At 44.4% G+C, this 24,352-nt stretch overlaps 1 protein-coding gene across 10 annotated transcripts in view; it reads left to right on the top strand.

Annotated features, from left to right (window-relative positions):
* ARHGAP10 (Rho GTPase activating protein 10) overlaps nucleotides 1-24,352 on the top strand; it is a 384,526-nt gene that overhangs the window by 345,298 nt on the left and 14,876 nt on the right. For 8 of the 10 annotated variants that reach the window (XM_061384036.1, XM_061384039.1, XM_061384042.1 and 5 more), the window contains one exon: nucleotides 24,037-24,189. The exons of the other annotated variants lie outside the window; for them this stretch is intronic. In XM_061384036.1, coding sequence (XP_061240020.1) covers nucleotides 24,037-24,189 — 153 coding nt within the window. The remainder of the gene's footprint in view (nucleotides 1-24,036; nucleotides 24,190-24,352) is intronic. 10 annotated transcript variants of the gene reach the window in all.

Raw genomic sequence — 24,352 nt, 5'->3', positions numbered from 1 at the left:
TTTTCTCATTAGTTACCACAGACTTTTAGAAAGACGAAAATCTTGCCTTGTGATCAGTAGACTTTTAAGTTTTCTATAGGATGATATCTTAATGATAGGAATTTTTATGAGCGTCACGCTAATGCCTTACTCTGTTTACTCTGTGTGATCATGTATAATTGACAATTGATGGATGAAATATCTGATTTTGTCTTCTCAGTGTGGTTTAGTGCCAGGCATATGCAGATGCTCATGTGTATTAGGGTAAATAATTCTAATACAAACAGAATACCGTGCGTGGGCTTGGTTTGACTGCTTGAGGGTGTGTCTTTCTCTACTGCCTGCAGTTGTGGAGTAAATGCACATCGGTGGTGGTGTGCAACGTCAGACTTCAAACAAATGCTCAGAGAAGGGAAAATAAAACAACTCCACTAATAATTACATGACATGACTTGATTAGTCAATCAAGTGACATCCAAAAATACATCTGTAATTCAACCTGAGAGTATCTGGGTGTCCTGCCTTTAAAGTGGGGGGAAAAAAATCAAAGTTGCTTAAAATAAGTCACAGATAATGATGTCATTTGACCCTAGCTGAGCATTCTTGGGACTTTAAATGGAATTGAAAACTGTTCCTCACAGTACTTGGCTTTTTATAGTTACTGCTGGATTCACATGAAATCATTATGAACTTATTAAGTATTAAAAGAGGCAGGGACAAATCTGGTATGTTATCCTGAAATTTGGGGGTGACCTAAAGACTTTGCAAAATCTAGCTGAAAATCCAAGCGGAACTCAAAATATGGGTACACGTTCTCCAGAGGAGTTTTTTCCCCCCAAAGATTGTCACATACATGTATTTAAATGCTGAAGACTGTATTGTGGATTTAAATTACATGTTACTCAAATGGGCCTATCATTTTTACCGTTCTCTTTTAAAAGTAAGAATAATTTTTCACTTTTGTGCCAGAAGCAAAAGTAACAGTGGCCACATCGGAACCCAGAAGCTGTAATGCAGGGCACTCTAGCAGTGGGACTTGAGGTGTATTAGTGTGTGTGTGTGTGTGTGTGTTTTAAAGCACAGACCAAGCCTCCAGTCTTGTCAGTAACTGTCCCGGTCAGTGGACAGCAGTTTAGTGAGTTCTTCGTGGTGGTTCTGTGGAGCAGTGGCATTCTGAGCCACGATGCAGCCCGTGCTCAGTTCATAGCACATCCACTGCTGAGACATGAAAAGCTTGATATTTTTGGTTGTCAATCAAATGCAGAGTGAATCCTCCAGCTTCTTATTCATACAGATTAAAAAAAAGAAAAACACTTCAGTCTTTATTTATCTGCTTTATGTCTCAGGCCAGGCCCTGCTCAGCGTGTGGGATCTGATTTCCCCGACCTTTGCTCCGAGTATAGGGAGCACAGAGCCTTAACCCCTGGGCCACCAGGAAGTCCCCATACACGTCTTAAAATGTCATAGAAAGTACTCCAACCTTGAGAGGCCTGAAAAAAACAGGGCAAAGTAAGTAGTTGAATCCAGTCCGGAAAGGAGATTTTTGTTACAATGGACACTTCCTGCTATTTGAAGAACTTAATCTTTTTCCCTGGGTGCTAGACAAAACCCGTCTCCCTCTTATATATGTAGAATGTTTCCTGTGTGTCTTTTAAAGGATTTATTGTAAGCATGCTTCAGTCTAGATTTCTCATTAAGTTGGGGAGTGCTTCTCATACTTGAGCCAATGAGGACCCTTTGCAGGACTTGTGAAGCCCACAGTGCTGGATCCCACCCAAGAGTGATGCTTAGGGTTAGAGGGGAGCTGGAAGATGTGTATTTCTAATGTATTTCCTGACGATGTTGGCAAACCCTGATATACTCTCCTGCCTGCCCCTCCCCCACGGTTCCAGGCGCGTGCCGATGTACATCTCCGAGGATTATAGTTAAGAGAAGTGACAGTGCATAGTGCTTCCTTTTTTTTTTGCTTTTCTTTTCTCTTCCTAGGATTGTGTGTTTGCTCTCTTCAAGCAGCCCCTGGGTGCTCACTGCAAATGTTGATTCCCTTTGCCTGAAATGTCTCCCTTCCTTTTTGCTCAAGACAATCCTGACCTGTCTTCAGGGTGTAATTTAGTTTTCACTTTTGGGAAGCCTTCTCGAGTATTCTAGTCTCCTGGAGGATTCAGAATTATACCTTTCTCTGTCTGTGCCCAATACTTGATGTTAGGAAATGATTCCCTAATTAATGTTGTTGTTGTTCAGTCACTAAGTCATGGACGTCATGCCACCAGGCTCCTCTGCCCTCCACTGTCTCCCAGAGTTTGCTCAGATTCATGTCCATTTCTCCTTTTGCCTTCAATCTTTTCCAGCATCAGGATCTTTTCCAATGAGTCAGTTTTTCGAATCAGGTGGCTAAGTATTGAAGCTTCAGCTTCAGCAACAGTCCTTCCAAAAAATATTCAGGGTTTATTTCCTTAAAGATTGACTGGTTTGATCTCCTAGCAGTTCAAGGGACTCTCCAGGGTCTTCTCCAGCACCACAATTCAAAAGCATCAATTCTTTAGTGCTCAGCTTTCTTTATGGTCCATCTCTCACATCCATACATGACTGCTTTGAAAAACCATAGCTTTGACTATGTAGATCTTTGTTGTCAGAGTGATGTCTCTACTTTTAAATATGCTGTCTATGTTTGTCACAGCCTTCCTTCCAAGGAGCAGTGTCTTTTTATTTCATGGCTGCAGTCACCATCAGCAGTGATTTTGGAGCCCAACAAAATAGTCTGTCACTGCTTCCACTTTTTCCCCACCTATTTACCATGAAGTGATGGGACCGGATGCCACGACCTTAGTTTTTTTTGAATGTTGAGTGTTAAGCCAGCTTTTTCACTTTCCACTTCCACCCTTATCAAGAGGCTCCTAAGTTCCTCTTCACTTTCTGCCATTAGAGTGGTTTCTGCCGTTTTGCATTATGTACTCTGCATGGAAGTTAAATAAGCAGGGTGACAATATACAGCCTTGCCATACTCCTTTTCCAGTTTTGAACCAGTTTTTCCATGTCCAGTTCTAACTGTTGCTTCTTGACCTACATATGGGTTTCTCAGGAGGCAGGTCAGGTGGTCTGGTATTCCCAGCTCTTTAAGAATTTTCCACAGTTTGTTTTGATCCACACAGTCAAAGGCTTTTGCATACTCAGTGAAGCCGAAGTAGATATTTTTCTGAAATTCCCTTGCTGTCTCTATGATCTGGTGGATGTTGGCAGTTTGACCTCTGGTTCCTCTGCCTTTTCCAAATCCAGCTTGGGCATCTGTAAGTTCTCGGTTCATGTACTGTTGAAGACTAGCTTGGAGGATTTTGAGCATTACCTTGCTAGCATGTGAAATGAGAGCAATTGTGTGGAAGTTTGAACGTTCTTCGGCATTGCCCTTCTTTGGGATTCGAATGAAAACTGACCTTTTCCAGTCTTAGGACCACTGCTGAGTTTTCCAAATTTGCTGGCATATTGAGTGCAGCACATTAACGGCATCATCTTTCAGGATTTGAAATAGCTCAGCTGGAATTCCAACACCTCCACTAGCTTTACTTATAGTAATCTTCCTGAGGCCCGCTTGACTTCACACTCCAGGGTATCCAGCTCTAGGTGAGTGACCACATCATCGTGGTTATCTGGGTCATTAAGAGCTCTACTGTACAATTCTTTAGTGTATTCTTGCCACCTCTTCTGTTGGATCCTTCCCATTTCTGTCCTTCATCAGGCCCATCCTTGCATGAAGTGTTCCCTCCATAGTTCTCCAGTTAACCCTTAACTTTCCTTCTTGTCTGATATGTGTGCGTCTGCGTCAGTAACTCCATGTGCCTGCCTGCTTATCTGTCTCACTCAGTTCCAGCTGCTGTAACAAAATTACTTTGAATGGCTTTATGAACAGCAGGAGCTTAATTACCACAGTTTTGGAGGCTGGAAGTCCAAGTTCAGGGTGTCAGTCTAGCTGGGCCCCAGTGGGAGACTGCTTCCAGTGAGCAGAGTGCTCACTTATCTTGTATTTGCATGTGATGGAGAGCAGAGAACAGAAACGGATTCTCATGGATCTTCAGTTCAGTTCAGTCGCTCAGTCGTGTCCGACTCTTGTGACCCCATGAATCGCAGCATGCCAGGCTTCCCTGTCCATCACCAACTCCTGGAGTTCACTCAAACTCACATCCATCGAGTTGGTGATGCCATCCAGCCATCTCATCCTCTGTTGTCCCCTTCTCCTCCTGCCCCCAATCCCTCCCAGCATCAGAGTCTTTTCCAATGAGTCAACTCTTCGCATGAGGTGGCCAAAGTACTGGAGTTTCAGCTTTAGCATCATTCCTTCCAAAGAAATCCCAGGACTGATCTCCTTTAGAATGGACTGGTTGGATCTCCTTGCAGTCCAAGGGACTCTCAAGAGTCTTCTCCAGCACCACAGTTCAAAAGCATCAATTCTTCGGCGCTCAGCCTTCTTCACAGTCCAACTCTCACATCCATACATGACCACAGGAAAAATCATAGCCTTGACTAGATGAACCTTTGTTGGCAAAGTAATGTCTCTGCTTTTGAATATGCTATCTAGGTTGGTCATAACTTTCCTTCCAAGGAGTAAGCATCTTTTAATTTCATGGCTGTAATCACCATCTGCAGTGATTTTGGAGCCTCCCAAAATAGTCTGACACTGTTTCCACTGTTTCCCCATCTATTTTCCATGAAGTGATGGGACCAGATGCTATGATCTTGGCTTTCTGAATGTTGAGCTTTAAAAAGCCAACTTTTCCCACTCTCCTCTTTCACTTTCATCAAGAGGCTTTTTAGTTCCTCTTCACTTTCTGCCATAAGGGTGGTGTCATCTGCATATCTGAGGTTATTGATATTTCTCCCGACAATCTTGATTCCAGCTTGTGCTTCTTCCAGCCCAGCTTTTCTCATGATGTACTCTGCATAGAAGTTAAATAATCAGGGTGACAGTATACAGCTTTGACATACTCCTTTTCCTGTTTGGAACCAGTCTGTTGTTCCATGTCCAGTTCTAACTGTTGCTTCCTGACTTGCATACAGATTTCTTAAGAGACAGGTCAGGTGGTCTGGTATTCCCATCTCTTTCAGAATTTTCCACAGTTTATTGTGATCCACACAAAGGCTTTGGCATAGTCAATAAAGCAGAAATAGATGTTTTTCTGGAACTCTCTTGCTTTTTCCATGATCCAGCGGATGTTGACAATTTGATCTCTGGTTCCTCTGCCTTTTCTAAAACCAGCTTGAACATCAGGAAGTTCATGGTTCATGTATTGCTGAAGCCTGGCCTGAAGAATTTTGAGCATTACTTTACTAGCGTGTGAGATGAGTGCAATTGTGTGGTAGTTTGAGCATTCTTTGGCATTTCCTTTCTTTGGGATTGAAATGAAAACTGACCTCTTCCAGTCCTGTGGCCACTGCTGAGTTTTCCAAATTTGGTGGCATATTGAGTGTATCACTTTCACAGCATCATCTTTCAGGATTTGAAATAGCTCAACTGGAATTCCATCACCTCCACTAGCTTTGTTCATAGTGATGCTTTCTAGGGCCCACTTGACTTCACATTCCAGGATGTCTGGCTCCAGGTGAGTGATCACACCATCGTGATTATCTTGGTCGTGAAGATCTTTTTTGTACAGTTCTTCTGTGTATTCTTGCCACCTCTTCTTAATATCTTCTGCTTCTGTTAGGTCCATACTATTTCTGTCTTTTATCGAGCCCATCTTTGCATGAAATGGTCCCTTGGTATCTCTAATTTTCTTGCAGAGATCTCTAGTCTTTCCCATTCTGTTGTTTTCCTCTATTTCTTTGTATTGATTGCCGAGGAAGGCTTTCTTATCTCTTCTTGCTATTCTTTGGAACTCTGCATTCAGATGCTTATATCTTTCCTTTTCTCCTTTGCTTTTCACTTCTCTTCTTTTCACAGCCTCCTCAGACAGCCATTTTGCTTTTTTGCATTTCTTTTTCATGGGGATGTGCCGGGGACCAGCCCCGGCTGATCCAGGGTATTCGAAGGAGAGACGGCATAGGCGAGGATCAGGATACAATAGCTTCAATTAGATATTAATTACAGATATAAAGAGTGATAGAATGAGGATAGCTCAGTAGGAAAATTCAGTGGAGAAAAGAGGCTGAGTGGCTTGGTTTACGCGGGAGACCAATAAAACTTCAAGACAAGAAGTTTGCACCACTTACGTAGGCCACAGGCGTCCTTCCGTTCTCCCGAAGGAGAGGAGACACTGAGGCCTCCCCGGTCGGATCTTAGAAGCCCAGGCATAATTAGTAAGCATGGTGGGTTCCACGCTCCAGATGGAGACCCAGCCAGAGTGAGAGAGAGAGAGACATGGGGAGACCAGTATTTCGAGAAACTGATCCCAATTCTTTATTTTCCAGAGTCTGTTTTTATACACTGAGATGTTATACAAAAGTCACGTGGGGACAGCAGTCCTGACTTTTATTAAAGTCAGGTGCTTCACACAAATGTATACAGAGGTCTTAGGGGTGTTACATCATCTTCTGGCCAGGGGGGCCTGCTGACAATTTACGACCCTCTCCTTGTGACAGTGGTCAATCAACCAGGACACTTAATTCTCCAGGGCTGATTATTCTCAAAACAGACGCCACCCAAATAAAGTTACATTCCTACAGGGTGAGGGTGTAGTGGGTCTTAGTTAAGGAAAGAATTTACTTAGCCTAAGGTCTAACGTGATTAATATCAAAGGTTAATACTTATTCCTTCTATATATTCATTAATGTGTGTAAGGGCAGGGGATATGGAGACTTAGCAACAAACATTGGCTCAACAAATGAAAAACCCTTCACCAACACAATTTCTAATCAGCCCATTATACTTATACTAATAGTTTTCTAACTTTTCTAAGGAACCTGTTTTTAGAAGGTTTAAAGCATCTCGTGCCTCTCACAGTTGGGAGGCTGTGAGCAATCACATGTGGCCGGACAAGCCTGTCAGGCAGGCTAGAGAACCTTCAGAGGAGTTTGTAGGTTAAAACAGTCTTATCACGCCCAGGAATTATTATTAACTGGATCTCTAGGTTAACTCCTTCTCCGAAAGAGGTCGTGGGGGACAGCCCCCCGTAAAGTCAGAAATGTAGGTGAGAGCACAAAGTAGTAAAGTAGGCAGGCTCTGGTTATGGGGGTAGATGCTCGAGGAGTTCCAGGGGGACTCCTGAGGCTCGATCCCACCTTTGCGTATGTCGAGCCTCCTTCCTCATGACCTTTGTCACGGGCGGAGTACCTCACTCTGGCCCCCAGCAGGGATGGTCTTGATCCCTGTCTCCTGTACAATGTCACAAACCTCCTTCCATAGTTCATCAGACACTCTATCTATCAGATCTAGTCTGTTAAATCTATTTCTCACTTCCACTGTATAATCATAAGGGATTTGATTTAAGTCATACCTGAATGGTCTAGTGGTTTTTCCTACTTTCTTCAATTTCAGTCTGAATTTGGCAATAAGGAGTTCATGATCTGAGCCACAGTCAGCTCCCAGTCTTGTTTTTGCTGACTGTATAGAGCTTCTCCATCTTTGGCTTAGAGGGACACTAATCCCTTTCATGAGGATTCTACTCTCATCTCATCCTGATTTCCTCCTAAAGGCCCCAACTCCTAATGCCATCTCATTTTAGGGAGTAGGGTTTCAACATGTAAATTTTGAGGGGACACAAACATCAGGTTCATAATACTATCCAATCTTTCCCTCACTCCAAGGTCAATAATAAAATTCTCAGTAGTAGAAATTGGGTCTTAGGACTTTCTAGTGATATTGCCTGTGTGTGCTTGGTTGTGTCTGACTCTTTGACAATCTATTGGACTGCCCACCGGGCTCTTCCATCCATGGGATTTTTCAGACAAGGATACTGGAATGGTAGCCATTCCCTACTCCAGGTGATCCTCCCGGCCCAGGGATCAAACCCAAGTCTCTTGCATTGCAGGCAGATTCTTTACTGTCTGAGCCACCAGGGAAGCCCAAGTGATATTGAGATAGTTATTAATAGATATTTTATTTTCCATTTTAATTACTTCATATTTATAAAAATGCTTTCCTTGTGTCAGTCTCTCTTCTTTCTCTATATCATTGAATATCTCTCAGGCAGCTATGTTTGATTTGGTTTCCATCCTCTTTCTTCCTTAAGATTTAAAACTCTTCCTCTGGGAATTCAACAGAATTCATCTCACCATTTTCTCTTTGTAGCATTTTTCTTCATTTTCTCAGCATTTATAAATTTAGTTTTCATATGTATGTGCTTTCCTTTTTGTTTCTTTGAAAAAATTACCTATATATACTAGCTGTACAGTATTGGTTATAGTAGGATCTGAGTAAATTTGATGACTAAGATCCCTTTTAATAAAAACCAAAGCTGTTGTGGGGCGATTAAAACTGTACTCAGAGCCTGAAAGAAGAGGCACAGCCTGGTCTGCCTGATTTTAATCTAGAGTGGTGACTCTGTTTCAAAAGTTATACTCGCCTTATCAGAGGTCTTGTAAAATGAAGCCAAATGTATGTAGTTCACATGGGACCCCAGTGGCTCTATTGTAGAGCAGTGCCATGACCCTCGTCACCAGGAAGCAGCTTCACACAGGAGAACCCACAGTAGCTGATATTCTGGTATAGGCAGTGTGTAAATACAGCTGTAGCCTCTGACAGGGAGAAAACAACCCAGCAGAATTGGATTTCTTGGGTTTCTGCTGATGGTGTGAATGGTGGGTCATATTCATCGCAGCCCATCAACCTGGAGCTATGACTTACCTGTGCGCTCAGGAAGGTGACAGGCGACCTCATTGCCGGTGAAGAATTGCATGCTCAGTCTCCTTGGAGACATTACATCACAGGCCAAGGTATTTCAAATGTTCTGAGGTCATTTTTCCCCCGTAAAGTAGTTTTCTCTTCAGTTTTAAATGATGGAGCAGGTCTTTGACAAGTAATTTTTTTTAAGGTTCCCTGCCGCAATTGAGAATCTCTTGTTAGAAATACCAGGCATTGCTCTCTGCTTCCTTTACAGATTTCCAATGAAAAGAAGCACCTCCTTCCAGGACTTGGCCACACTCAAGATGGCAGCATCCATTGGTACCCACGTTGCAATGATGTGGGAAATTAATAGTGTACACAGTTGCCATGGCATTTATTGCAGGGAACGTCCTCAGGGGACCTCAGTTCTCTTTGGCCAGTGAGTTCTGGGTCTGAGGATTGGCTCAGGTCTGGATCCTGATAAGGGATGGTATTTCTTTTAGGCAGCTTTCTATTAGGCAATGAATCTCAGCCCTCAACTCAGTCATTCTTGATCTATTAATTATGACACTAAGCAACACTCTCTGTTGGCTGTCCATCTGCCTCGCCTCTAGAAATACCGTGATCTATTAGACATTTCCAGAAGCCCCTTCACAGTCAGAATGTCCTGCTTCCATTCTGACATTGTTAGGGAGTTAAAAAATTTAGCTTTTTCTTCTGCCTCCCTGTCACCTGTCCCCCCAGCTTTCTGGAATCCTATTATCCTTGTTACTGTTGTAATATTATCTCCTAGGTCAGCCCCCACTACAAAGGACAGACACAGTGAGGTTAATTCTCTGCTCATTTATTATCGCCTCATATACACTTTCCTTTAGGAAATAGTTACCTGGGTTTTGTTTTTTTCTCCAGTTTTGTTTTATTACCAACGCGCCCAGTTCTCCACGCTTTTTCATGTCTTCCTGTACAGTCACTGTGGTGGTTCTGGCACCAATGCTTCATTTAACGTGGACCATAACTTTTGTTAGAATGACTTTATTGATATGTAATTCACCCATTGAAAAGAATCGATTGTGACGTCGTCACAGAGAGGTGTGACCATAGCCACAATCAATTTTGAAAGATTTTCATCACCGAAAGGCGAAGCTAAAGCTCCAATAGTTTGGCCACCTGCTGTGGAGAGTTGATTCACTGGAAAAGACCCTGATGCTTGGAAAGACTGAGGGCAGGAGGAGAAGGGGGCGACAGGGTGAAATGGTTGGATGGCTCATTGATCACTGACTCAATGGACGAGTTTGAGCAAGCTCCAGGAGATAGTGGAGGACAGGGAGGTCTGGCGCACCGCTTTCCATGGGGCCGCAGAGAGTCGGCCACGACTGAACAACAGCAGCAAAGGCGTTGTGAGAACATTGTCACCCCCTGTACCCGTTCATTCCTGTGTGGTCAGCCTCTGTTTCTCTTCAGCATTCTCCTCATCTCTAGACAAACAGTAATCTACTTTCTGTCTAAATGGATTTGCTTATGAATCCTGTAAATAAAATCACACAATCAAAAAAAAAAAAAAAGATGGCTGCATCGTAGAATCAAAAAAAAAAAAAAGATGGCTGCATCGTAGAATAGCTCTTCGTAACTGGGGATGTTGATACCCTGAGGTGTATCTCAGTCTGTGTTCTGGCAGGCTGGGAGGGCAATAGCTGCTTCTCTTCCTTCCACGCACTGTGAGGCTCTCGGTTTGGTTTATCCTGAGTGTGAAAGTTCCTAGCACACCTATCCTGGTGTGAAAGATGTTCCTAGCACATCTGTCCTCAGAGCTGCCTTGAACTTCATCAGAGGTTCATGCCTCCCCAGTCCTGGTGCTTGTTAGTTAAAGTCGTCACATGGTAGACTCCCGTGCCCATTGCAGACTCCGTGTGCGCTCGCTGGTGACCATCTTTATTCTTGTCAATGAAATAACTTGCCTCTTTTAATGTGGGCTGACAAATAGAATTTTCCCATGGACAGTTACATGGCATTTGAAATTCCTTGACTTTTGGTTACTCGATTGCTTTTCAGGGAGTTGGTAAACTTTGCTGGAAGATAGAAAAGTACCCTGGAGAAGGCAATGACACCCCACTCCAGTACTCTTGCCTGGAAAATCCCATGGATGGAGGAGCCTGGTGGGCTGCAGTCCATGGGGTCACTGAGGGTCTGACATGACTGAGTGACTTCACTTTCACTTTTCACTTTTCACTTTCATGCATTGGAGAAGGAAATGGCAACCCACTCTAGTGTTCTTGCCTGGAGAATCCCGGGGACAGGGGAGCCTGGTGGGAGGCCATCTATGGGGTCGCACAGAGTCGGACACGACTGAAACGACTTAGCAGCAAAGTACCCCTTCAATTGTATTTGTGTCTACCACAACAGTGATTTGTCTGAATCAGAAAAATGATCCTCTTAAACAATTTTTAACCAGATTTGGTGAAATTGGGTGCACACTTAGAAGTGATCAGGTGGCTGTTATAGCAGACTTTGTCTCCACTTCTTCCCTTCCTCTCTCTCTCTCTTTCCCCTTCTCCCTCCTTCACTCCTTCAGGGAGGGCTTCTTCAACCCCACCGCTCTTGATTTTACTGCTCTCAACCCTGCCGGGGGCAGTCAGTTCACCCTAGAAGTTGATGTCTTAAATTTTTATCTCTATTATGATGATTGTTTCAAAAGAAAATAGGGAATGTATCTCTTTAAGTTCTTTTTTTTACGTAGACCATTTTAAAAATCTTTATGAAATTTGTTACAGTATTGCTTCTGTTTTATGTTTTGGTTTTTTGGTCTTGAAGCATGTAGGATCTTCGCTCCCCGATCGGGGATGGAACCTATACCCCAGGAAGGCAAAGTGCCAGCCACTGGGCCGCCACGGAAGTCCTGGGAATTTATCTTTTAAATGTTCTCCCTCTCTCTCTTTCTTTCTTTGTTTTTGCATATCTGTATTTTGTTAAACTTGACTAAGATGAACACAGATGGCTTTTGTAACAAGGGGAGGAAACTGATGCAGATTTGAAAAAGAGATTAAGAGAGGGTAGTCTTTAACTCCCCCAGATGAATTGCCCATCATAGAAATTTCCAGACTCTTTATTGGCTAATCAGGTGATCACATCCTTATAATGGGAGCACCTTGTCTTCTCTGCTTACCTCTAGGTGGGCCCCGTTGACCGTGATCTCTAGTAGAGCTCGTGCTGGGAGCAGTAGTACATGTGGGAGGATGTACCCCCGGTCCTATGGGGAATGAATTGGAAGCCAGTGTCCCGTACCTAAGTGAGCAGCGAAGTCCCTGGTGGGTTCAGAAAGATCGACATGTCAGATAGCCCACAAGGAAACACAGGGCAGTGAGCAAGAGGAAAGAGCTTCCTTGCTGCGAGCCCCAGCAGTCTTGTGACGTCTGCTCAGGGGTTGAACCCTTCTGGACCTGTGTGGGCTGGGGACTTAGAGGAGGAGGAGGCTTATGCTTTAGCAGGGATTGGTGGTGAGAGGCTGCAGGGAAGGTTTGATGCAATAAATCACCTCTTGCATTTCTCAGAATCAAAGACTGTAGAGCATTGACTCTCAAGGGCCACAGACTTTGTTATAGATTCTTTATAAATATTTCATGTTGAGCCTCACATCAAACCTGGTAAGGCAGAGATATATTCTTTTAAAAAATATATGTGTGTATGTATTTGGTTTCTCTGGGTCTTTATTGAGGCAAGTGGGATCTAGTTCCCTGACTAGGGATTGAACCCGGGCCCCTGCGTTGGGAGCAAGGAGTCTTAGCCACTGGACCACCAGGGAAGTCCCAATGTATTCGTTTTTTTGAAAAAGTCTTTATTGAATTTGTTACAATATTGCTTCTGTTTTATGGTTTTTTTTTTTTTTTGGCTTGGCCATGAGGTATTTGGGATATTTGCTTCCCAAGCAATGATCGAACCTGCACCCCCTGCCTTGGAAGGCAAAGTGTTAATCACCAGGGAAATCCCGATATATTCGTTTTTAAACATAGGGAAATGGAGGCACAAAGATGGTCGGAAACTGCCCCAAGTCACTTGACTAGGAAGGGCAGAGGTTGTTTTTGACCTTGATCTGTCTGTCTCTGGGATCTGTGGTTCCCTTGCCATGTTTTACCGTCAGTATAGAGATTGTCTGTTTGCAGATGGGGCCACTGTCGAATTGAAGCTTTCCCCTGATTCTGAGACCCGGTGAACTGATGAAGGGTGGCTGTCCGCTGGCCGCTGCCCTTGTTTTGAAGTGGAGCACTGACCCAGTCTTAGGTCATGTGGCTGCGGTTTATAATTATCTATGAGGAGTAAACACTTGAATCTGAATTTCGGCACATTCACCGTCCAACACCTTTGGCTGAAATCTGGGAGGGGGGAGGGCATTTTCCCCCACCACACCCCACAGCAGAGCTGGGGGACTTGAAAATTTGATATTTTGCAACAGAGCAGCATCCATAATCTTTTATGAGTAATATGATATCTGGTAAAGCTCTTGAAGCTAATCTCAGGGCCCACATTCTTGGCCTTCAACCGTCAGTCTCTGCATGTTCACTGGTGGAGAGGTGGGGTAATATACTAATTTTTGTCCTGTATATTTTCTTGGGTGTTTTTTCTCACTTGGTACAGACATGACGCTGCCCTGACCTGGCTTCCTTGCAGCCTTCCGTGCACGTCCCTTGTGTGCTTCTAGGTGTTTTTGGTATTTGTATCGTGTACTTGGCGCTTGCCTGTGGCCTGATTCATTTCTTCCTTTCCAGTGCTGTAACTACAGGTTCTGAAGTTCAGAGGTTTTATTTTCAAGCCAGATTGTTGGTCATTCTTGTAACTTTAAAGCCTCATAATGAAAAGTTGACTTTCCAAAATAAAGACACTTATCTGAATTTTTATAGTAGCATCTCTACTGCTTAAGGCTCAAAAAAAAATTATCTTCTCATGAGTCTTATTTTGTTTTTCGTTTTCATTTTATCAGTTTTTGTTGTAATTCGTCATCGGCTGTTCATGGATTGGTTGGCTGTATCTCAGTACTGAAATGTAGGCAGGGCCTTGTGAGCTTTCTGTGAGTTGAGAGACTCTGGTGTAGACTGGTGAACCACTGACTTTTATCATTTATTTAACTTATCAAAGAATTTTTTTCTTCCTTTTTGAAAAATTTTTTTTAATTGGAGTATAATTGCTCTGTTACTGCTAAGTTGCTTCAGTCATGTCCGACTCTGTGTGACCCCATAGACCGAAGCCCACCAGGCTCCCCCGACCTTGGGATTCTCCAGGCAAGAGTACTGGAGTGGGGTGCCATTGCCTTCTCCAATGCATGAAAGTGAAAAGTGAAAGGGAAGTTGCTCAGTCGTGTCCGACTCTTAGCGACCCCATGGACTGCAGCCCACCAGGCTCCTGCATCCGTGGGATTTTCCAGGCAAGAGCACTGGAGTGGGGCGCCATCGCCTTCTCCGATAATTGCTCTATGACATTGTGTTGCTTTCTGTAGTACAACAGCGTGAATCAGCTGTATGTATACATGCTGATATACAGCTGATGGGCTACAGTCCATAGGGTCACAGAGAGCTGGACACCACTGAAGTGACTTAGCCCGCATACATATACCCTCTCCTTCATGAACGTCCCTCCCACCCCCATCTCCCATTCAATCTCTCTAGGTCATTACTGAGCACTGAGCTGAGCTCCCCAAAGCACTGATTTTAGAGTCAAACAAGCCTAGCTTTGCATTCTTTTCCTGCCACTTCAAACCTTGGAGGCCTTATATAAATTACTCGAACAAACTAAGACTTAGCGAGATTATCTGCAAAGGGGGAGTGCGAGCACCTGCCCCTCTGAATTGTTGTGAGGTTTCTGGGTGCCACGTGAAATAAGACCCCACTGCTCCCCTGGGAGCCCTGGGTGGCCACCTGCTTGCATTTTCCTTTCCTCTGAGAACCTAACTTGATAGTCTTAGTTGAACCTGACCTGACTTCTTGGTTCATCAGTTATATAATCTCCCCACCAAATGGCTTAGGAAAAATGACCTCTCCTGTCCTGCAGGAACCTTTGGCATTGACCCGAAGTTGTGTTGTTTCCAGCAGTTACAGTAGTTATTCCAGGAGGACCCGGGGCTCCCTTCCTAACCTCGCTGTACAGGAACCTCCTCTGGAGAAACTTCTGAGAAAATGGCCCTTGGGTATTGCGTGACCAGGGCATGGGGTTCCCATGGCCAGTGAACTCCCTCAACTGTTCTGAGAAGTTTGGGAAGCTCATCCATCATGACAGGTAACCTGTAAAACAGCTTGGGGAGTAACCAGAGGCTTTTCATAGCAGAGAAGTGGTATGCCCCTTTCAAGCTGTGCTTGGGAGCTCCCCTGTTCTATACGTTCCACTCTTGTGTTGGATGGCGCGTCTTCCCCATACAAATTAGACTTGTAGAAATATTCCCGTCAGTTGCCCTGCAGGACCACAGCTCTGAGACCCCTCCAGCCCTGTAATTCTCTGAAATGCAGCTGCAGCTCCTTTTCCATTGAGCTAGCAAGCCCTGTCCCTGATTCCACAGATCATCTAGAAAGAAGAGAAATGCGATTCAAGGAACACTTTGAGCCAAAGATTGTTAGAATTAATCACTCTCAGATAGTTCTTAGAGTTGCCACTCTCAGATATTTCTTTTATAGTGAAACCCAAGCAAATGATCCTCCTGGGAGTGAACTTCGTAAGATACTGGCTGACTCAGTGGTGATGTCCTTTGTTGTCAAGGGAGGAAAGCCACCAGCTGCCTTAGCATCCTGCAGGGTGGGGACTGAGTGTTCAGAGTGGTCGTGTCCAGCCTCAAAGGGTTCTGTCTTTCCTGCATTTGAGAGCTTTCCTCCCATTCCTTTCCTTCTCTCACTGCTCACCTCCCTCCTGTAGAAGACTTTTTATGTCAAGGGAGAGCAAGTTCTAGCTTTTAAGTGCTGGCTTGATCTATGGGCTGTCTCCTTCCTGCATGGCAGGTGATCTTGAGCAATTTGTCAAGAGAGCTGCTGCTGCAGGAGAGCCCTGGGTATTTGCACATTGGCTTCTAACACACACAGGAGCCCCATGCCACAAAGCCCAAGAAGATGGAGGAAGGGGAGTGGCTTCTTGAGCCCTGGGGAGTTTTCCATCAGTGTCTTCATGTCTTCCAACTCTCTACTACAAAACAGATTCACATCTAATACATCTCATTCAGGAGTCTGCAAACTGCATCCCACTGTTGCCTGTTTTTAATATATAAATAAAGTTTTATTGGAACACAGCCACCCAGACACTGACATTCTGTCTGTGACTGCTTTTGTGTGGCTTTGGTAACAACTGGGTTAAGAGGGTGCAAGATCTACAGCCTGCAAATCCCAAAGCATTTACTGTCTGGCCCTTTGCAGAAAAAGCCAACCTCAATCTATCATATAAACAAAACCAATCTTTTTGGAGAAGTCCACATTCCTTAAAAACCAGTTTCAACAATTGTGGTTAATCGCTACCTTTCAGATGGGTGGTCTGAGTGATTTTTAAATAGAGCCCTTATGAATTTTTTCTTATTATTCAATTAACCAAAAGGTTTCCTGCAAGTGTGTGATTGTAATTTCAAAAGGCTTTTAGTGTTTCAATGATTTAAAAAATTATTTGGGGTCATTCCTTTTAAAACCTATTGTTAAAAATAAACATTTTATTTTGAAATAGTTTTAGATTTATAGAAAATATGCAAAGATAGTATAGAGAGTTCCTGAGACCCTTCATTCACCTTCTCCTACTGTTAACATCTTACACTGAACCACTTTGGTTAAAACTAAGAAATCGGTTGGAATTATCACTCTCAGACAGTTTTACTTTTAACTAAACTTACTTTGGTTAAAATTAGGAAATTCACGTTGGTACAACACATACAGAATGTATTTGTATTTCACTGTATATATATTTTTAACTCATGTCCTTTTGTTCTAGGAACCAGCCCTAGATCATATATAGTCATATTGCATTTAGCAACATTTCTTCCCCAATAATGACATTTCCTTAATGTTTAGAGTTTTCTTTCTTTAACATAGTTCATTTCTTTAGGTAAAGAAGATGATTCATTAGTGAAGAAACAAGTCTGAAAAGCAGAGGCGAGAATACTTAGAGGTCATAAGAAGTGAACTTGGGGCTCCAGTCACTCCCGGACGCTTTCTGCCTGTAATGTTATTCATATCTTACTGCCAGCCAGCCTCTTAACAATTACTCTCACTTTAGCCAAGGAAGCTGAGACCAAGGAGATTGTTAGCCGCCTGTTTGAGTTGCGGCTGACCCTCAGCCAGGGCTGATAATGCCAGCTGTCGCCCAGCCTCCGAGAGAGTGAGAAGTGTCCTCCTCTGTTCCCAACCCGGTCTCATTTTTTTTTTTTTTTTTAACAAAAAGAGGAAGAAGCTTAGGGAGATTACGAAATTGCAGATGGGCACCCAGCCAGAGCTGTCTTGGAACCCAGGTGTCTCTGTAGAGTAGCAGCGTGTCGTGGTGTGAATAAAATCCTTCAGTTGCCCTGCCTGTGAGCATTTGACTCCGTGGTCTTGTCCCCTGGGTACCTCTGCCTCCCCTCTCTCTCCATTCAGCTCATGTTTCATTCCAGCCACTCGCTGGTAGGGACCTGCGACTCTGAGGTCTTGCAGGCTTGTCAGAGCGCAGCTTCGACCCAACATGACCTTGAGTAAGCACCTTCGCCTTTCTGCTGCTGGCTCGTCACGAGTCACGTCGGAATGAGTGCAGTAACGTGTGTGCATTGTGTCTGGCAGAGTGCCAACGGCCAGGGTGTAGGGAGCGGGTGAGGATCCTGATGAGCGAGGCGTCGACTCAGGGCAGGAGGTCTCTCCCGATGCCACGTGACAGCTGCCTCCGCCTCTGTTCTCCTGTGGTACCCTGGGCCCCTCTCCGTGTGGCCCTCATCACGCTGCGTCGTCATCATCAGTGTATCCTTCTCCTCTCACCGGACTGGGTGCTTGTAGAAAACAGATGTCATAGTTCCCGGGGTGTCCCCAGGGCAGGCGAGGGGCCTGACTGGTGCTTCTCAGATCCTGAACGATGAGTGAACAGGGTGTGGTTGGAGCCCTCCTAGTGGCCAGCACTGACCTCCCGGCCCCCCACTATGATTTCTGGTGACTTGTCACAGTGCCCCTCCCCACTGCCGTGCCCTCACTTGGAGCCAGCAGGGTGCTGGCTGTGGAGTTCTCCTTCTCGGGCACTTCAGGAAGAGCAGTGGCATTTATTTGAACAGAGATTTCCCATAATATACAGATCAACAATATTTCCTTCTGTCTTCATTAACATTTTCAAACACTCTTGCCCAGGACAGCTGTTCTAGACTTATGCCGTACGCTTCCTGGACTGGAATGAAAGATCATTTCACTAATGTGTTAGTTTCTGCTCGGAGACCTTGCAAATGAGCTTTTAAAATCTTTCCTTCCAGTGCAAACTTCTGATTTGATGCCGACACGACAAAGGCCATCTTCTTGGTGCTTGGGGGATTTAATCGCTTTAGAAAAGCAGTCATTTCTTTCCTTGAAATGTATTCCCCCTTGAATGTTACCTGACGCCCTGTGCTCCCAGAGTTTGGAACCGGGTACTTGTACTACCAGCATTGGCCAGGGCCTGACCTACCTCAGCTATGCAAGAAATATTTGTTAGAGATAGACAGGCTCTGGTGACTGGTGCAGCTGTTGTCGAATTTCAACAGTTAAAAGCCTAAGTCCCCTTCCCTATTTCTGAAATGTTTATGCTGTTTTGCTGCCAAAAAGTTTCTTAATATGCACGGTGCGTGGAGTCTGGTATTGGAGATTGGGTCGCCGTTTGAATCCCAAGCAGCATCTACTGCTGATTTGTTACGTTTTCAGAAAAATAAGCTCTGCAAAGTGTATGCATATATAGCTACGGTCATAATTTTGTCTTCAGGGTTTATTCCTCTGTGTGGTGAGAGCTACAGGGCCTTTCCCTGGAGTACAGACCTGTTTTGCCAAAGCAAAGATGTTGATTTTTGTTACTGGATAGAATTTTCTTCCCCTCCCCAAAGCAGGAGACATCCCTGTCGCCTTTCAGTGTCAGAAAGTTTTCCAGCATGAGTTTCTAAGTTAGCAGGGGGAAACCTCTGTGTTTTTTGGTGAAACCCTCTTGTTTTCATTTCTTCCTTTTCTCTGAGAAGGAAACATTCCTCCTCAAAGGAAGGTTGGCTCTTCTGCCCTGAAAATGGAGAGGAGTCACCACGCTTTCAGTTTCGTGTGAGAAGTTGGGAAGAAAGCAGAGACGCACATTCATCTTTCTCTGTAATTTATTTCTCTTTTGGTCAATGTGGTTTCTGAGCTTTTCAGGAAAAGTTGACTTCTGCCTCCCGTTTTTGCAGACCACAACTTGGCTTTCAGGAAACAGGGCACTTGAGGTGCTCTTTTATAATTGGCCAGGGGCTTCTTACTCAATAAAATCAGTGGTTTGTGATCACTTCAGTCTTGTTCATCAAAAATCCATAGTTAAAGGGGTAGCAGGAAGAAGGAATTAAATAGGTTTTTTTTTTTTTTTTTTAAGTGCTGAACCTTTGGGAAGTGAAGAGAGAACATTCAAAATATTGCGTTATATTCTAGCATCTTTATTATGTTCGTATTTTTTATTCTTGGATCAACTATCAGTTTTGGTCTTTTACCTGAGGGCACTTTTAGCCAGAGTTCTCCTGTGAACCACAGAATACAGGAAATGACCTGAGTATTTTCTCAGTGCTCTCAGGGATGCTGGCATGAACTGTGACGTCGGAAATTTGACTCTGCTTTGCAAGCTCCCACATTGGCCCGCCATGATTCCGAGAATGCTGGCACGGGACATGGGACGCCTGGTCAGAGTTAAAAGACCGTATTCAACACGGATATAGCAGTCCGCAGAGGATTCCTTTGAGTCCCATTTCTCATAGGGTGGTGCCCTGTGGGCCAGATAACACCTGCCTGTGGACTGCTGCAAGAGAGAATCCAGAGCTCTGGCAAACCAGATCTTTTATGATGGTGGTAAAGCCTGTTCTTCACTCCAGGAGAAGACACAAACTTTATCTTCCAAGGCTCTGTGTTCCATAAACACTTTTGAAAAGATAACCCAGCCTCTGCTCACTAGAAGTGCATAAACAGCAGAGATTCGTGAAGAATTGTCTCCCAACGTGTGCATAGCTAGAGCACTTCTGGACATGCAGGAGAGATGTTCATTCATTAGGTACATGAGTGCCTTAGGGTTTCCTTCTCTCCTACAGCGCTGGCTGAGAAAAACGGCCAGACCTTTGCTATGGGTACCCTCTCCCAAGTGCTTGAAGTCAAAGTGAAAGTGTTAGTCGCTTCAGTCATGTCCAACTCTTTGCCACCCCATGGACTATCGTCTGTGAGGCTCCTCTGTCCATGGAATTCTTCAGGCAAGAATACTGGAGTGGGTTGCCATTCCCTTCTACAGGGGATCTTCCTGACCCAGGGATTAAACCTGGTTTTCCTGCATTGCAGGCAGATTCATTACTGTCTGAGCTACCAGGACAGATACCACCCTGCCCCAAATGCCTAGGGTTCCTCTAAAATGTTTAAGTCAAAGAAGAGAAAGAGAATATCAGACATTCTATCTTAACACAGTATCAACTGGAGACATATTAATGCCATAGGTGTTTGTTTCTGCAAAAATCCCCTGGTCCATAATGTATTAAAAGTAATACTTTACTGCTTTTTGAGAAAATATAAGTATTATATTTAAAGATTTAAATACTTAAAAATATTTTTTGATGCTTATTGCCAAAACAAAACCAAACCCAAATTCTGAAAAGTAGTCAAAGTGAAGTCACTCAGTCATGTCCCCACGACTCTCTGCGACCCCATGGACTGTAGCCTACCATGCTCCTGTGTTCATGGGATTTTCCAGGCAAGAGTACTGAAGTTGGTTGCCATTTCCTTCTCCAGGGGATCTTCCTGACCCAGGGATTGAACCTGGGTCTCCCGCAATGTAGGCAGATGCTTTACCATCTGAGCCACCCAGGAAGTCCCTGAAAAGTAGGGAATGGTTTATATAAAAAAGCTCACGTTTACTATTTCTTGTCTTAAAAAAATTGGGGGACGATTGCTTTGGAGACACCTGTGAAGCATCTTCTAGCCTTTGCTGGCTGAGGTGAGAAGTCAGGTCTTCAGTCTTGAGTATATTTATGTAACTGCTTCCTGCCTCGTCCCGGCTCCTTCCCAGCAGGAAAGCCAGTGGAAAGTTTCTCGTGTCCTTGAGACCACTCGCTGTTTCCCGAACTTTGTTTTGCCGGGCCAGTCTCACAGGACTTCCTTTCTCCATACGATGATGCTGCCTCCCTACCGTGGAGGCTGTTCCCAGACTTGTGTCTTCTGACCTCTTACAAATACTCCAGCCTGCAAAGCTCATGCCCACAGAGAAGTCCTCAGCTGAGGCTTCTGAGATGTTGTGGAGAAACCCAGGGACTCAAATAAAGAAGGATTTCCCAGGTGGCGCTAGTCATAAAGAACCCACCTGCCAATGCAGGAGACACAGGAGATGGGGGTTCGATCCCTGGGTTGGGAAGATCCCCTGGAGGAGGAAATGGCAACCCTTGGGGTCACAGAGAGTCAGACACGACTTAGCTACTGAACATACAGCACACAAATAAAGAAGTTTAGGTCTCAGTGGGAAGTCTGGAAGGCTCTCTTTATGAATCTTTGAGTGCGGGATTGCCAGCACATCTCTGTGTTGAAAGACAGTAGAAAAATCACAGAGAATAAACCAAGAAGCAAAAAAAGGCTCATGTTGAGGGCTTACTCTGGACAAGGTGGAGAAGCCAAGCTAGGGATATAACCTTGCCTTCTGCATTTGCTATTCCAACAATTCTTTGACTTTCTAGAAGGCGTATTTTCCCTTTACAAGAAAACAAAACAGTTTTCTTAAAAAAAAAAAAAAAAAAGGATGAAATAGATAATAGCTATAAAATTTATGACTTTCACTTTGAAAGAGCCTTATAAATACACACATCGTTACTCTGTCTTCATCTCGTGACTGTCCTCCCTGTCAGCGGATGGATGGCCATCATTTTATCGCTTGACTGTTTATGACCAGGAAGAGTTGATGTGGGTGGGGTAGTACACTTCATTCTCTGCCACCACCACCCCCGAGCACCTTGAGTAATTGCTGGGAGATAAAATGGCAATTGTTTGGCTAAGTGTGGTCTTAAATTCTCTGTCGGAGCTTCACTCCCGCTCTCCTTTCCTGATTAGTAAGACACCATTATAGGTTCCTTTTCTGCTAAAGAATGGAGTGACTTTTGCTGTTGGATATATGGACCCCCTTGGGATTTATAGAATGGTATATATTTATAGCTTGGTATGAAATAGATTTGATGACTTCCAAATGAATGGCTGGATAGGGGGATTGTAAAGAAGTTGTTCAAAGATTAACTTGTAATCTTTTGGCTCTGATGCATGTGGGATCTTAGTTCCCTGAACCCTGCATTGGCGGGGTGGAGTCTTAACCACCGGACTGCTGGGGAAGACCCCCAAAGTATAAAGTTTTTAAAACATGCATCCCTCCCCCCCTTTTTTTTTTCCTGATGAAGAGGATAGGAACCTTTTCTGTACTAAAAGCCTATCAAGTCAGTCATGCAACATTTCATGTACTTGATGGATAAAAGCCAGGTAGTGTTAGAACATCTGGACTGAGTTCCCAGATGTGGCTTGAAGACTTCCCATGCCAAGCACTCTGCCTGGCTTTATGCAATCTATAGAAAGGATTATAAACCTGCTGTTATCCAGAGGCTAAAGAAATCGCTGAAACCATCACAGAATAATCCATGCTCATCTCCCCTCCCGTTTATTGGTGTGATGGGCCTGTAGAGGAGTTCTGTGACTTAGGCCAGAGGAGAAGTAGTTGGTGGGGCGTGAGGCAGGGCGGGGGTGGCAGCTGGAGCTGACCGGGGGACGGGCTAGATTGGAACAGGCAGAGGAGCGGGAGAGACAGTGGGGCAGAGGGGAACATCGAGGGGGCAGACCATGGGCAGAATGGCCAGGCTGCTGGGGCTGCTGGGGGAGCTGCTGGAGGGCAGGTGGGGGAGTACACCAGTTCTTAGGGGAGGCAGATGAGGTAGACTGGGTCTTACCCGGTTGGCTGATGGAGCTCGCTGAGTGGGAAGCATGGGGCTGGGGGCTCGGCTAGGAGACCACAGCAGCAACGCAGGCACGAGCAGGAAGAATGGGATTGCCTCCTGTTTATGACCAGAGGATACAGAAAGGAACAGCCTGGGAGCTTTTGCAGAAAAGATGGATAGAACGTGAGGTGCATTCTCGTCTACAGGAGAAATCAAAGAGAAGGCTCTGGGACGTGGAAGGACAGAAGCTGCTTGTCGAAACTGGTTTTAGCCAAAGAGGGTGAAATTGAGGTGAAGAGCATCTGGGTGTAGCCAGACTGAATACCCATGTGTTGAAAATGTCTTTGAATGAAACAAGCAGCTTTCAGAGCATTACTTTTATTTTTTTAAATATAAATTTATTTACTTTAATTGGAGGTTAATTACTTTACAATATTGTATTGGTTTTGCCATACATCAACATGGATCCACCATGCGTCAGCACATTCCTTTTAAAGCAAGCTTTGTTGACCATAGTCTCAAGCCTCCAGTTTTGAGACCACTGAAGAATACTTTAATTCAGACCCACATATACTTATTGAAGTGTCCGTGTTTAGAGGAGCCTCCATGATCTGGATTACATGTTTACTGATCTGCTTACATTAGCTTATTCTCAAAATTGGCAAATACTGGGGACTGTTCGGGTTACGAGGGGTTTGCTATTCCCTGGTTTCTCCCTTCAGTGCTGGATTTTTGTCTACTCTAAAGGAATCTCAACTCCCAGTGGCATTTTGAGTTTCCATGTGTATAGGACCAGGTGAAAGAACTTTAGACATGAAAAGGCCACTGTTGAATTTTTAGAGGTATAGGTCACAGGCTTAACTATAGATTATTGTGACTTTCCTGCTAAGCAGAAAACACGAATACTTCGCAAGTCCAAGCAATTTGCTTTGGCCATTGGATTCTGGTGTTCTAATTAGTGAATCAGTATGATGCTAGCTTGGACAAGACTAGATCTTCTCCACAAACCTGGAGAAGTTCAGTAAGACATCTCTAGTTCTGAGGTGTGGCTCTTGGGGCTACAGACCTGGGAAGGTGTGGGGAGGATTCTGTCCCTTTGGATCATCTGGAGAGAGAGAGAAGCTCTCATCCTAGCTGTTGAGGAATGAAGTGTCATGTATTTGGTGTCCTATGGGCTTTATACTATTAATTCTATTCTTCAAACTTCCACCCTTAGCCCAAGTCAGGCCCGATCATCCGCAGTCCAGTGGCTTAACCCTCAATCTCCAACCACACCGAGCTGCAGCCCAGCTGTTACACCTCCTTCACCCAAGCTGCCACCTGTCCCCCTCTCTCTTCCTGCCACTGTAGCGGACAAGCCACCTGAAAGGTACGTGGTTTTCTGTGTGATGTAGAATATGGGGGTGGCGTGCAGAGGGGCTTGATCAACCTGAGTGGGTTCTTGTGCTCCCTGTGTGGAAAAGGCTTCCCGTCTCCTGGACTCTGTGGACATTTATAACCTTATCTTAAAGGTTCAAGAGCAAGTACATTCT

Source organism: Bos javanicus, chromosome 17, assembly GCF_032452875.1.
Source record: "Bos javanicus breed banteng chromosome 17, ARS-OSU_banteng_1.0, whole genome shotgun sequence".
In the NCBI taxonomy this organism is placed as follows: domain Eukaryota; kingdom Metazoa; phylum Chordata; class Mammalia; order Artiodactyla; family Bovidae; genus Bos; species Bos javanicus.
Note: the sequence above shows the minus strand (reverse complement) of the source record. Positions and strands in the feature narration are given on the sequence as shown.